This window comes from Oreochromis aureus, linkage group 20 (assembly GCF_013358895.1).
Source record: "Oreochromis aureus strain Israel breed Guangdong linkage group 20, ZZ_aureus, whole genome shotgun sequence".
In the NCBI taxonomy this organism is placed as follows: Eukaryota; Metazoa; Chordata; class Actinopteri; order Cichliformes; family Cichlidae; genus Oreochromis; species Oreochromis aureus.
In genome coordinates, this window is record NC_052961.1 from 14455447 (window position 1) to 14471105 (window position 15659).

The following is a 15659-nucleotide window of genomic DNA, read 5'->3' on the forward strand; positions in this document are numbered from 1 at the left end:
ATAATTAACTAAGAGAATTCAGTTCAGATTATAGATTTTAAAAAAAGAGAGTCATGAATAGATTTTTTTTTAAGTTTAAGGATTTGCTGTAAAATGTTATATTTTTGTCAATCATAACGGCAGAGAAGGAAAGTCAGCCTGTTAAAGCCTTCCAGGGTTTCATTTCCAAGACTAATATCCCAATCCGACTGCAGAAAGCGGCCATTCCAAAGATTAGGATTAATAGGAGTTGGATGAGCATTTCCTGATTATACAGAAAGAAAAAGGGGGAAGGGAGAGAGGAGGGCTGGGTTTACTGTACATGCCTGTTGGAAAATTTTGCAGAGAGACAAGAGACAAGCTGTCATTTTCATTATTTATAGTATGGTTCACTTAACATGAAATTTCCCCTTGTGGGACTAATAAAGATATATCAAATCAAACTTACCTCAAAGGAAGGCTTACCCAAGAGAAACCAACTTTGAAATGCAATTTCCTCTGACTGACATGTTTTATATTCATTTTTTACGATTTTTTGCAGGACTCAAAGGGGTCGCGGCCAGTACCTCTCCCTGGGTTTGAGGTGAGCCCAGCACCTTCTGCAGCTGCTGAGAAAACGGAGGTCAAACACATAATCCGGCTCAGCAACACTCAGCAAACTTTGCTCTTAAGTGCCCAAGATGAAGAACTTCAGGCCAAGTGGGTGGACTTCCTCTCCAAAGCTGCCCGTGGAGAAGCTTCCGCTGAGGCATCGACGAGCCTGACTGAACACAGGAAGAGCCAGTAGTGGACACGTTGGAGACACAGGACTCCCAACCCTCCTCCCTCCCTCTCCTGTGTATAGAGCACACATTACTTGAAATCACTTTACCTTGGCACTTTTTTATTTTTCCTTATTTGTTTTCTTTATAAAGACCACTGAGTCCTTTGCCACTTCAAACTTATCTTTCTTACCACACAGCTACTTCTTTTTCCTCTCTCCATCCTTTATGTATTTCCCAAACACGCACCTACACACAAATAAGGACTATCCTACCAAGCCGCCAATGCCACTGGTTAGTAGATTTTATTTCTCAGTGTTTTGAACAGCTAGAGCGAAGCTTTGAAGAACCTTGATTTGTAATATAGATGAAAAAAAAACATGTTTTTTTTAAGATGAAGTTCCTTGTATATCATTCAATGGTGTTGTGAAGCATTAACATTTATACCTCTGTCTTTCCATTTGTGTGGAAGTGTGTGTGTATGTATGTATGTATGCGTGTCTTTGAGTGTGAGTCCCCTCTGGTGTTTATTAAGTATTGAATGTTAGTGTAAGGACCCATGTCACCTCTCTATTGTCTCCAGCAGTGGTGGGTAATTGGGTGTTGTACAATATGTATACTATAGTGTGATGTAAGGAAAAAAAGACAAAAATAGACATTTTAACTTAAAAGGCACAGAAATGTGTACATTTGTGGCTGGCCACCTGATGCTCCCACTGTCTTACAGACCCTTTTGTCTCTTATGCATTGGTAAAATTCCCCTCTCCGTCATTTTCGTGGAACTCTGTGACCTCTAATCTAAGCCTGAGTGACCACATTTCCACTCTCTTATCTTTGTGACTCGTCTAGACAAAAGAGTAGTTACAGGGCTTCAGTTCTGACACTGTGTTGCAGGTCCAGTGTCTCAATAACTCCACTTGTACACGTACTAAATAAATCCTTTATGTATAGGTCTCTCTTTCTCAACATTGCAACCATTTGCTTGCTTCTCTCCCTTTTGGTGATGTGATGGAAACCAAGTACTGTACTGTAAAACTGTTCCTTCTGCCTTGTCCCCCGTACCCCGCTCCTATCAGCACCAGCCTTTAAGCAAAAGTAGCAAAAAACAAAACAAAAAAAAAGCGTCATCGGATCTCTTTGTGCATGTAAACTCACTCATATTTATGTACCTTGCTATGAAATCTTGCCCTTGCCCCTCTTTTTATGCTCCAGAATTTGTTCTTGTAGTACTGTAAGTAAGCAGAGTCAGCATTGAGTGTTTTAAAAACATGGTTTGTGCGCAGTGGAAAAGCATCATCAATAAACAGACGTGGTTAATTCAGTACCACACTGTCCAGTAAGATATTAATGTCCTGAGTATCGTGTTATTTTTTTTTTAAAAAGGGGGAGAAAAAAGCCTATATGAAAAACATACAAGCACAGAGACTACAAACAGTACCAATAACACACGAATATCACACTAAATACTGACACTTTTTGACCACTTTATTAGGTACTCTGTTTAAGTGGTTGTTAACACAAATATCTATCAGCCAATTACATATGAGCAACTCAATGCACTGATGTAAGTAGAAATGGTCAAGATAATCTGCTGAAGTTCAACCTGGTTTAATCTGATTTTAAACGTGGTGTGATTGTTGGTCCCAGATGGGCTGGTCTAAGTAGGAACTGCAGATCTCCTGGGATTTTTTTTTCTGCAAAACTATCTGTTAAGGTTTACAGAGAATGATCCAAAACAAAAGAGACAATATCTAGTGAGCTGCAGTTCTCTGAGGAAAAACAATCCCTGTGATGCTAGAAGTCAAAAGAAAATGTCCAGACTGAAGCTGAAAGGAAAGCAATAGTAACTCAGATAACCACTTGTTACAACCAAGATATACAGAAGAGCATCTCTGAAGGTGCGACACCATGAAACTTCAGCTGCTTGAGCTACAGCGGCAGAGGACCACACTGGGTGCCACTACTGTCAGATAAGTAATAAGAAAGAGAAACTAAGGCTACAGTTTGCATGGGGTCACCAAAATTGGTCAGTAAAAGACTGAAAACACTTCTAGTATGATGAGTCATGATTTCGACTGCAACATTTGGACGGTAAGGGTCAGAATTTGGTGTAAACATGAAAGCATGAATCTATCCAGTCTTGTTTCAAAGATGCTGATCATGCTGCTAGTGGTGCTGTAATGGAGTGGGGCTTATTTTCTTGCTATACTTTGGTCCCCTTAGTACAAATTTGGCATTATTTAAACACCACAGCCTACTGCTCCATGTCCATTCCTTTATAACCACAGTGTATCCATCTTGTGATAACTGTTTTTAACAAGATGTCGAAATAATCTGAAACTGTTTTTTTCTTTTAAACATTTCAGTGAGTTCACTGTATTTAACTAGCCTCCAGAGCCACCAGGTAAATCCAGTAGGGTACCTCTGGGATGTGGTGGAACAGGAGATTTACATCATAGATGTGGATCAACTGTGTGATGCTGTCATGTCAATATTGAACAAAATCTCAGAGCAATGTTTTTAGCACCTTGATTTGTTAATGATGTGCCACATAAAGACTTACGTAATTCAGTCTATATGGAAGCTTAGGTTGCTATAATGTGGTTTTAACTATAGAAGTACAGACATGTTAGCTGCAGCTTTATGCTACATAAGCACATAGCTTTCACGTACCTTTCACTTATTTATTTATTTTTACAGTCAAACTTCACATCCATACTGTTACACATTTAACCCAATCTTACAGTTCTGACATTTCACCAAAATGACAAATGCTATAGGATTTATCTGGAACACAGATTAAACATATAGTTTGAACAGCTCAGTAATCTCAAACTATGATTTGATTGGTTTTCTGTTTCTGGTTTAGAAGCAAAGAACAGATTAGCTTTTATGTGTGTGTATGCATTTTTGCTTTTGAATTAGAAACACACCGAAGATCATGCTAGGATACCCGAAGCACTTTACTTTCCTAATGAAACATTCAAAGTTAATGTTTCAGGCTTTTCAACCGCCCTCTTTACTTTTTTCATGCTTTATTGTGATTGCTTTGAATTTCCTTGTTGGCACAGAGTTATTGTGAGTGTTTCCATTTGGATTCAGACTGTTAAACAAGACATATCTCTGTCATTTGCTGGAACAAAAGCCTCTATCCACATGAATTCAAGTACACCACATAAAAACCCCAGTTTGCCTGCTGTGTGCAGTAATATACTCAGCTGTCAGCATGATAACAGCACTGAAATTCTCTTCACTGTAGCAAATCTTCTCACTTTGGAAAGCAACGTGAGTGCTTTAGAGTCATCTTATTACTTTTGTTTCAAATTTATATAAAAAAAAAAAAGATCCACAGACAAGTAGACTGCACATATTTGCCCACAAGTGCTGCCTGCTTGTATCAGTTGGCAAGTTTAGTAGCCAGAACTACCTTAATCTTTCAACAAGGATCTGAAAACATTCCTCAGATGTCTGCATATCGTGTTCTATCGCATCCCAAAGGACTTACGTTTGATTGAGATCTGGTGAACATGGAGGCCATTTGAGTCCAGTGAACTCATTGTCATGTTCATGAATCAACTTGGAGACGATTTGAGCTTCGTGACATGGCGCATTATACTGCTGCAAGATCTGAAGATGGATGCACTGTGGTAATTATGGGATGAACATGGTCGGTAACAAAACCCAGGTAGGCTGTTGCATTTAAATAATCCTCAGTTGGCACTAAAGGGCCCAAAGCGTGCCAAGAACATATTCCCACCCACAGCCTGAAGTGTTGCTACAAAGCCAGATGGACCTATGGTTTAATGTTGTTTATACCAAATTCTGACAGCAGAAAGCAAGAATCATCAGACTCTTCAGATCAGGCAATATTTTCCCAGTCTACTATTGTCTAATTTTGGTGAGCCCGTGTAAATTATAGCCTCAGTTTCCTGTTCTTTGCTGGAAAAATAGCACTCTCATTGGTCCTCTGCTGTGTAGCCCATCTGCTTCTTGTTCTGCATTCAGAGATGACCTTCTGCATACCTTGGATGTAATGAATAGTTATCTGGGTTACTGTTGCCTTCCAACCATTCTCTTCTGAGCTCTAGCATCAACAAGGCACTCAGAGAACTTCACTGGATATTTCTCTTTTTTTAACCATTCTCTGTAAACTCTTCAGATGGTTGTGTGGGATTAACCCACACAGATCCACGGTCTCTCAAAACTCACTTGGCCTGTTTTGCATTCAGGTTCACTCTGGCCGCCCATTTAAGAGCAGAAACAACAACATGAGTGATCTTGAAGAGAAATAAGCTGCACACATTTGTGCATGTGGCACAAGTTATTTCAAATAATACCATGTGCCTTTTCCTGCTTCAGACAGGTGAGCTGTCACAGTCAAAGTTACAGTTCACAAGCTCCAGTCATTTCTTTGATCTTTTATTGCTCCACCACAGCTGTTGGGAATTTTTTTTTAACTGTTTCCAAAATCTGATCCCTTTAATTTTATGTCACGTCTGAGTTTTTAATAGCAGGTATTTTTTGTCATTTGCAGCTGTGAGATTATTGTGTCTGGATAGGTCCTTGTAACTACGCATAAGGTGTGCCCTCTCTAATAATTATAGTAATAACAAAAATATAACCTAGAAGCAAAAGATAAAACAATTTATTTTGCTGCAAGTTGGTTTAGATCAGTTAAACGTGTACAGAGTGATCATTGTTTGAGTATCAGCACACAGATTATTGTCATTTATCGGGTTTAATGGTTGACTTCGCTCTTAATAAGAAGTATGCAGGGAGTTAGAACTTTTCAACATCTGCAAGTTATACTTTTTCTGTTTGTTTATGTCTGCCTCAAAAGTGCAAAGAGCAGAACAAAATCAAAGGGATATGGGAAAATCTAACTTTCTGAAAGAGCGGGGTGCTTCGACTGCATGTGATTTCAACTCTCAGATATGTGTGTGTGTGTGTGTGTGTGTGTGTGTGTGTGTGTGTGTATAAAAGAAGGCGCGGAAGGAGTGTAGAAAAGCTGTTGCAGCTGCCTTTGGTGCATTTTTCTACATCTTGATTTGATTCAGTTTTAACCTCCCTCCCCCCTTCTTTTTTGTCTCTATTTTGAAGCCACCACACTAGTTCTTATAAGCATAAATTTATTGATGTGCGCATTCACAAAAAATGGCGAGAGGACAGGTATTGATATGAGGGTATGAACCATAACTTCTTTATTTAGCAAGTCAACACTAGGTGTCAAAATGATTAATTTGAAGGCTGGCTTCTCTGTAGAGCCGTGAGCTGTGGCGCAAAGATAGAGAGCAAAATGCTGACTGCTCCTTCTGTCATAGTTTTACATGCTGTACATCTAGAACAGACCGGAGCAGGGTGGGTACTGAGTGTGCTGCAGGACGAGACCATGCTGAGATAAGCTCTCATCATCCCTCCAGAGGCCTCTCTCCTGCTCCGTGTGTTGTTTTTCTTTCCAGCTAAACTTTTTTTTTCTTTGAAAATCTATTTTAACTGCTCTTTTCTCAGCTATACAATGTGAGGTTATGGATGCTAACAGCCTAAGTTTGAGTCAATTTTATTTTCTCCCAGTTGTTTGTGGATGACAAATCACCCTTATTGACAATGGACTTTTTTTTTCTCTGTTTCCTTCTCGCACTTCTTTATCTGTGTTGGCCAGAAACAGCTGACTCTACCAAGGTTGTAGCGGAACTTCAACATGTCGAATTGACCTCTAACAGAAGCCCCAAGGCTTCTCTTAATGGCTCTATTCATCAAGGGCACAGACCTCTTTGAATGAACACAAAAGACAAGGTTGGTTGATCGGAGCCATTGTTGCTGAATAAAAGTATAAAAACGAAATGTAATAGTTGAGAGCAAATAGAATCTGAACATTTCAAAGAGAGACTTTTTTTCAAGGTTTCAGGTTGTGACCACAGATTTTTGAGGTTTGTTCCTCTTCCATCACAGCTGAAGAGAATGAATTTAATGGGAAAGCTGTTATACGCCACTGGAGCGTAAGCCTCTTACCAGCTGTTTGTGTGAGTGTGCATGAGCATGTGTGTGAACATGCATCTGCGTGGCCCAGAAACATTTGCATTTTGCACCATCAAACCTCTGAATACATGTTCCTTCTGGCCCAGCCATTTGGGGGAAAGAACAAAAATAACAAATTAGCACCTGCTTTCACATAGAAGTGATGACATTTCTCAATTCTCTTTACTTCTCTTTTCTTTTTTCTCCTCTTCTGTTTTTAGCAGAGGTGGCAGCGTCGTCAAATGTGGTTGATCAGCATGTGTTTCCAACACTTTAGTCCACAATCTATGAGAATGATTCTTATTTTTCATAATTTAATTAGTTTTGTTTTGTATTTGCAGCCTGTGTGAAAAGCAGATGACCATATGTCTCACATTGAGAAATATCTTGTTAAAATGTGATTTGTTAGCAAACAGCTCTAAAATTAGAGTACAAATATATAAAGTATGTAAGGACATTATCAGCGTTATCATCCACCTGATGATTGTTTGTGCAGTACTCACTCTCGTTTCACTTTGTGATTTAGCTGCTAAATACTGCATTTTTTTTTCATCATCCACTTTCTAACTGTGTCTGTCTTCCATCCGAGCTTGTGGAGTGTAGTAGGTTTTCAGGGCTTTTAAGCTGAAGCGTTTGCCTGCTGCAAGCAAAAATAACACAGTGAGCTGTGAGAGTGAATGAAAAAAAAAGTGAAGTTGCAGACAGTGCATCTCAATAATAAGCACAAACTTGCTAAGCCAGCAGCAGATTCAGGTGTTGATGCTCAGTAGGTCCATAACTGCAAGCAACCCCTTCAACTCTACATAGAAAAATTGTTTCCATATTGTTATTTGATTTATTGCTACTGTAAATATAGCAATTGCAGCAAGTTTTGCAGCCATCATGCTAGAGTTTCAGCCAATGACTGTGGTAAGACGATCATCATCATATTCACTGCCAAACGGTGTCCTGCTGTTTAGAGCTCACCCTGGGTCAGCACACCTGAATCACATGATTAGTTCGCCAGCTGGAGAACATCAGGACATGTTGGTAACACAGCTGTGTTTCAAGGATTAAAACCTGCACGTATATGTAGGCGCATCTGTTGGTGTCATTTTAGAGCTCACCCTGGGTCAGCACACCTGAATCAAATGAGTCATTACCAGGGGAGAACTTCAAGACATGTTGAGCCAAATTTAGCCATTTGAATCTGTCTTTGATTAAGGACACATCTAAACCCTTTTCGGCCACGAGGCCAAATCATTTTGTATTCTATTTTGATTGTATTTCTATATGATAAGGAATTGAAGGGAAAAAGATTGATTTCTGTTTTCCACTCAAATCATTTTGTATTCTATTTTGATTGTATCTTGATAACATGCTGCACTGTACCATCCTTGTTTTGCAACATGCTGCACTGTACCATCCATTGCTCTCTGCAGTGCCACCCACGTACAATGCAAATACTGAAACTTTGCTTTCTGAAGTAAAGGAAGTAAACAGCTCTCAGTTCCTGTAAAGGAAGTGGTTGCGACTATTGCAAGAAACTTTTTGTGCACTTTTGCTTTACTCCAGTTTCGTTGCTTGTGTCCATGTTTTGGTCTTTCTTTAATAAAGTCACTTGATGCATGCTGGATATTTTCTTTAACAACCAGCCAGACAAATAATCTTCTGGAAGTTTGATGTCGTTAAAGTAGAATCTCATAACCATTAGTCTTGACCTGAGCACAACACACACTGGCATCCTCTCTGAATTAAAAATCCAGGTGTCCTGAGGAAATGACCGGCTTTTAATCAACGAAACTGAAGTGATGCAAGATCTGTGATGAGGATTGAAGAGACTTTTGTAATAGTAACAGTACATCACCTAACATCTTTCTATGTGTTATTCACACCCTGAGTGGAGGTGGGTGATAAAAGGAATCTATTCAGATTTAAAGGCACTGGAGAGGGTTAGTCATCCTACTATTATATATTAATTAGAAGCCATTAGATGGATTTGATGATGATAATTTGAGTTCTATTCAAGTGAATAACCAGAATAGCCTCAGAGTGACTGCATGATCTATATAGTTCCATTATAAGGCACCAGAACTCATAGTACTGTTCAAAAGACTTGAGACACTCTTAGTTTCTTTATATTTTGCTTCCAAGGAGAAAAAGGTGTTTTGTCAATAGTTCTCCAGGTTTTTTCAAGGTCCTTCAGAGTTTATCTTTGGACAGTGGCTACTTTTTCACTCATTTATTGTTGTTTTTTGTTTGTTTGTTTGTTAAAACACTTAACACTGACCTGAATCAGTGTTGAATCTACACACAATAAATAATTTAGCAAAGAGCAGATCATAAATTCTATCTTTAGGCAATTTACAAAATTGCAATTTATGAAAATGTATTTTTACACTATGAAAGTGATTCCCAAAGAGCTGTCAGCTGAAAACGTGGCATATCTCAGTATGCTGTGCTGTGTATCCCAAAAAACATCTGAAGACAAGTGGACAAATGGAGGACAAAAGAAGAAGAGACAGGCCTAAAGATCTATCTACAGCAAATGAACCGTATCTAAAAGTCATGTCCTTTAGAAACGGGAAAAAAATCCAGCAAAGACTTGACACAGGACCCGAGAGACACATCTGGCCCTTAACTTGATCCATTTACTGTTCACCAAAGATTCAACAGAAACGGTCTCAGTGGAAGGGTGGCTGTCAAGAAGCCATTTTTAAGCAAAGAAAACAGGGAGAAAAGGCTAAGGTGTGCCAAACTGCATAAGAACTGCCCCGACAATCCATGGCAACAGGTCTGATGGAGTGATGAATCCAAGTTTGAAATTTGTATGTACAATATAAATGGAGGAGGTCAGGACAGAGGTAGAACAGTGAGTGTCACAGCCATCTGTAAAACAGCCAGTGGTGCTGTGGATCAAGTCAAAATTGATGTAATTATGAAGAAAAAAAAGTGCCATCAGATTTTCATCCACCACGCAATACAATTTGGAAAGCATGTTATTGGCAGCTACTTTATTTTTTAGCATGACAATGATCTCAGACACACTCCAGAGCAGTAAAAAACACAACTGGGCAGAAAAAAACACAGCATGGAAATGCTATCAGTCAGGGGTTGGCCTCCCCAGAGTCCACACCTCAATATTATTGAACTAGTGAGGGTAGTTCTGTGTAACTAGTGTCATTTTGACAAAGCACAGAAAGAAGACGCCAGGAGAACTATTCCCGGAGATTACTGAAAGAAATTATAAGAAAGATTGCCTAATATAATTCAGGCTGTGTTAAAGAATAAAAGTGATCATTCCATTGACTTTCCAAGTTGTTAGAACTGCAAAAACTCTGTTTTTGGCTTGTATTGTATATTGTATTTTTTTTTTTTTCAGTAAGAACATTCCTATTAGGAAGAGTGGCTCAAGACTTTTGCACAGTATTGTACCGTACACTGTTTGTGTATTCATTAATAAGCAAACTTTATATCTCATTTATTTCCCCAGGTTTTGCAGTTTAAAAAAATATATGGCTGCAACACTTAAATGTGTGTTGCCTTGAACACACACTACACTTCAACCTAAATGAGCACATTTAATGAAAGGTCCAACCCATCTGACCTCCTTCCATAATAGTGTCTGCTCTTCGCTGTCAGATAAACAATGATGTAAGCCAGTAGACCTGAATATCCTATTTATACATTTCCCAGAGCATGTCATTGTAAAGTGACATGAAGCTTAATAGCATCTAAATCTCACTAAAAGAAATAAAGAAGTATTTCAAAAGGCAGCAATCATTTCAGGATGGATCATTTTGAGAACGGGTCAAGTGAGATGCTGCTAAACAAAATACCAAAGTACATGTCCTCAGATATAACAGTGTATTGTACTGTGTTTATCTAAAATAAATAAAAATGTTATTTGAGAACCGCTTCCAGGAAATACTTTAGAAATTATCAACCTGAAGAGGACGTCAGTATGAAGGCCTTTTTGCAAAAGCTGTGTATCTACTGTGAATCTTTAATGCCCAGGTTGGCAATCTGTGTGGACATCATGTACTATTATAACAGGTTTGCTGCGGCCATGTTGCTAAAATGCCCCCTGTAATAATGTGTAGAGAATGTGATTTGCCCCGTGAATGGAAGAAGATGAACATTCACTGAACCAAATTTAAGATAAGAAGTAAATAAATTTCCCAGTGGAGCCATCAGGCCATGGACTGCCTCGTATCAAATGCTTTTCTCCGTTATCAAACCGAGTGCCCTGTCTGCTCATTTTCTGTTTTGTTCCTTCTTCACGAAACAAAGTGATGCATCTGCACACTTTACCTCACTTAACCTTACAGATGTCCATTTTTCACGCTCTTTTAAAGTACTTTATCGCTTTTCTTTCTCTGATGTTTTTCTGGTCAGTACATCCATTCCTGTCACCTTCACTGCACTTTCTAATCATTGATTTGGTGTCTTCAGCGCTGTTGGGCTACCCTGCTGTTTGCTCCTTGTCGATGGCTCAGTGGGAATCAGCCCAGGCTGCACCAGTCTTATTAGCTCTTTGTTTCTGAAGTTTTACATTAAAAAAAGGTCTTTAACAGATTATGGATGTCCAAGTCCTGTTCCAAAACCAGGCCAAAGAATTTGACAGTAGAAAGTGTGCTGATAAACGTGCTTAGTTTTTAACCTGTTCTGATAAAATGTATTTCATGCTTTCCATCATTTTCTTCTTCTCTACTTAGGTCTCATTTAGGTCTCCCCTTCTTTGATGAAAGGGGTTTGGGAGGGTTTGGATTTTGGGTTATTTTATGAGTATTGCATGGTGTGATTTAAGAATAATTTTGCTGGAATGTCCACTCCTGCAAAAATGTGGCATTCTTTATACACACAGCTGAATGCTCAACACCAGCAAATTGGCAAGACTTCTGCTATTAGCGAGGTTGTCACACATTTCCCAAAGATTAGTCAATCAATTGTGCTACTTACCCCGTGAACTCCTCTGGAAGGAGGAAGGGTGTTTTTCCACATTGGCCTAATTTTTTTGTGAAATCAGTAATGACATGGTGCAATGCATCATGTGTTCTTGTTCATCTTTATGTATTCACCTACTTTTAGGACATGTGAAGGACAGAAATATGTTTATTATGTCCCTATATGTATAAGCTTACAACTGAAAGATAAATATAATGAATGTATGAATCTAATAATGTGAGTGTAACTGTAAATGTCACATCCTTTTTGGCTAAATATGAAACTGTTTTCAGATCACATAAATGTCTGCTGAAATTCTTTCAGTTTGCTCGCCTCGTCTCTATTTGGGGAAAACTTTCAGTAAATATTTATGCTTCTCTTGTATGACTTATATGTCTCTGATATTCTGTCTACTCATGAAAGTGGGTGCTGTTCGTATTTTTCTCCTCTGGAAATATACAACAGAAATTCAATAAATCCACTAAACATTACAGTGTGTTGCATGAGAGAAGTTGGAAAGTGGACACTTTGAGTAAATCACAGTATGACTCACAGCTTATAAATCTGTAATACTCGCAGAGGTAAATTCTTACCATTTTTCCCCCCTTTTTTTCGTGTGGGTTGTTATTCCATGAACATAAGCATTCTGTTTCACAGTTGCTCAAATTTCATAGGAAATTACACTTTTTGATTTTATTCTTTGTTGTTTTCCTCCACTGCCTCCCAGTTGGTTTCCATCTGTGGTCGGCATCAAACTTCAACTCATCCTTGCCGGCTCTTAAATCTCATCTGGTAGAGTCTGGGCAGCAACAGAACTACAAGTTATTCTGTTTAAGAAATTACACCAGCTGTATTGCACTGATGTGTCATAAGTGAATCACTGAGGAAAAAAATGTGTTTTTGTGTGCAGAAATGTGTTTTGCAAATTATTTCTAATTAGGTGAAATCATTTAAGCTTTTGCCAGCAGTGTGATTCATTCAATAAATGGGTTTAGATCACAGTATTGGGTTCAAATAATACAATTTTGTGTTTTATCTACTCAGAAACAATAATAGTTCATGTTTTAGGAATTTCTAGTGATTAAAAACATGGATTGCTCTACAACTGGAACTGTATAAAATGATGTGCATTAAAAAACAAATTTGTTTTGATTGTCATTCAGTGCTGGCTTCCAAAGTCTGCTGTAAATATTGTGGACTTGTGCCATTGGATATGGCAGCGTGCACAGTGCAAGTATATAGGGGTCAACACCCCTACTATAATAATAATCCCTGAATTATGTCTCTCAGCTCTAGCACTGATATTGTTGTTTCTTTGGTGTCTGAGAAACACAGCGGGGATGTGTATCCCTTGCAGTACGCTGTGCACGTCTGAAGAAAGAAAGAAATGCTTGATCAACTCAATTTCCTCCGAAAGTGTGATTCTTCTTACCTGCCACCCATTTCCCATCTCCTTTTCTTTCCATTTCTCCCTCTGTCTTTCATCGAGTGTACAGAGATGCAGATTTATGGTGTTGCCCAGTCAGTGATGGCGTCGGTCCAGCCAGAAAAAGTGATTTGTTCAGAGATTACAGACACAGACGACAGCAAGAGCAGCATTAATGATGTTATGGGCAGACTATTGGTGTGTGTGTGCGAGAGAGAGAGCGAGAGAGAGAGGTGTCCTTTTAGAAGTAGTCGCTACTTAGTTTGATAAGGATAGTCAGCCATGTAGCTTTAAAAGCAGGGTAGAAAAAGTTCATCTTTAACGTGACTCTGACATTAATATTAAATGGCCTCTAAAGAAGTTCTTCCTTCTCTTTAGAAGCCTTGTGTTGCACTTCTCCAAAACAGACCTTGTTTTGCTGTTTTTGTATAATGACTCATGCTTTTAGAGGGCTTGATTTGCATATCAGACATCTCAAACAAAGCCATTCATCCTCTGTGTAGATGAAGCCTTACTTATATCTTGGGCATTCACGGGTAGCCAAGCAACTAACATTAGTGCCTCACTGGGTGCATTTTATAGGAGCTAACCAAGGACACACAGAGAGGTCACCTTTGGTCTCCTCTGCCCAGACCTCCAGCCATATGTGGCCTGGTTTGAGGAGCAGCGTTGATGGGGCCGCTGGCAGTGGGAGATGATGCCCCTCCTGTTATACTTAATTACCTCCAATGATGGAGTGGTCCCCCCCCTAGCAGAGTCACTGTGTCAGGGACGGGGCGGACACATTGAGCTGACCACTCTCGCCTGCCTCACCTTTATCTATCACTCTTGTGAGACCGCTTCTATGTTTTGCTGTTCTCTAGCACTTTTTTGCACCCTACTCTTTCTTTTAAATATCTGTGCTCCACTTCTTTACACAGACGGCGATGATGACACTTGGCATCATTAGCTTTATTCTTTTTAATACAGGGAAGGAGGCATTATTGACTGTCCCAAGCTTCATTAGCAGGCCTCCTGCTTGGTTATTGGATTTTGCAGAGTACAGAAAACACAAGCCTGTGTGGAGAAAAAAGCAGAAGGCCCTGAGTGTCCAAACTGTACCAACTAAGAGCACACGGGAACAATTTACTTTTGCTGTGACAAATGTTTCAGATCAATTTCTCAAAATGCTCTCATTTGCTGTGTTGTTGTCACCTCCTATGTCCTCAACTACCATTGAACATAAAATATAAGTGTTTCAGCTATAGATGCTCCATGGTTTTCATTTTGCAAAGCTTCTGTTACGGGAGGTAGCTCAAATGGTAGAGCGGGTCAACTACCAGTCCGAAGGTTGGCGGATTGATCCATGGTTCGTCCTGTCTGTGTCTATATATCCTTGGGTAAGACACAGAGCTTCAAGTTAACCCAGGTATATCCACTGGAGTGGATCAAGAGCTAGATAAAAGTTCTTAGACATAAATAATGCATTTTGTTTTTTATTGCAGTGTAGTAGAAAGTCCTTTGAGTACTCAAATTGAGTACAAAGGTGCTATGTAAGTGCCAGTCTGTTTTGCCATACATTTGATTATTTTTCTGTCCAGCGGTGGATGCTTGTATTATACAAGAACAAAGTTTTAAGTAATCTCACTCTTCAGACGACACTAAAAAATGAGTGTCAGATTGATTTTTCTGCATTTGGCTCAGTATGATGTCAGTGAGAGCAAATATCCTTGATTCAGTCATCTCAGGCACGCAGTCCTGCCAGTGAGCACCAACCGCCACACCACCAGCTGTTCAACCCTTCTGTTTGTGAGAGGCTGCCAATCAGAAGGAAGTTGAGAAAGTTAAATGCAGGGAGAGGACTTAGACGACAGTCGAGGTTCAGTACGTGAATCATAACATGCTCGTAGAGTCTAAATATAAAATACGAAGCAGAAAATAAGCTTAATTGGTCCCTGTTAAAGTGGAAGTACACATTCAGACGTTTTCTTTCCGTCAGCTATCTACTTATTGAAGTTCAGTACTCACAAACAAACACTGTAACCATCTGTGACATTTTGGGGCTGAACTCCACTCATGTCTAAAGAATTGTTTAAAGCTTAAGAGAGAAAGTAGTTGTTGTTGTTTTATTATTTTTTTGGTGCAGGCTTCTAATATTGTGCAGATAGCAATGAAGGATGTAAAGGCATACACATAAAAAGAAAAGCAAAAACAACCCCAAAAGCACTTTTTTAAAAAATTCTTTCTGGCAAGAGATTCTTTACCTGAAAATCGGTAGATAACGACCGGTTCTTCTGAATCTTGGCCTCTCTACATGGTAAGTTTTTCAGTAATTGCAGCATTATCAATGAATGATGAGGCAATCTGCTGTCTGAACAAAGACTTCCAGTGTGTCTGAGGAGATGTGCTCCGGTAAACAAGGACGTTCCAATACAGCAAAACAGTCTGATGCATGATCAGAGTTCTGAATGATGGTACACCGAGAGAGAACAGTTCTGCTTTTTCAAATGTAAATTCAAAGTGAAACTCTGTGCCTCACCTCTATAGGGTGTTTATAGAGTTAAATACAGGAT

At 39.2% G+C, this 15659-nt stretch overlaps 1 protein-coding gene and 1 long non-coding RNA gene across 7 annotated transcripts in view; one reads left to right on the plus strand and one right to left on the minus strand.

Moving 5' to 3' along the window:
* fgd (faciogenital dysplasia) overlaps nucleotides 1-2088 on the plus strand; it is a 51364-nt gene extending 49276 nt beyond the window's left edge. For all 6 annotated transcript variants that reach the window (XM_031753712.2, XM_031753714.2, XM_039604739.1 and 3 more), the window contains exon 19: nucleotides 521-2088. In XM_031753712.2, the coding sequence (XP_031609572.1) occupies nucleotides 521-766 (246 nt within the window). In that variant the 3' untranslated portion in view covers nucleotides 767-2088. The remainder of the gene's footprint in view (nucleotides 1-520) is intronic.
* An 11955-nt stretch (nucleotides 2089-14043) lies between these two features.
* On the minus strand, nucleotides 14044-15584 carry LOC120435399. The gene is made up of 2 exons (XR_005609700.1): nucleotides 15351-15584; nucleotides 14044-14903 (listed from the first exon to the last, which is right to left on the minus strand). It is a non-coding gene; the product is annotated as an uncharacterized LOC120435399 (long non-coding RNA).
* Nucleotides 15585-15659: the final 75 nt, after the last annotated feature.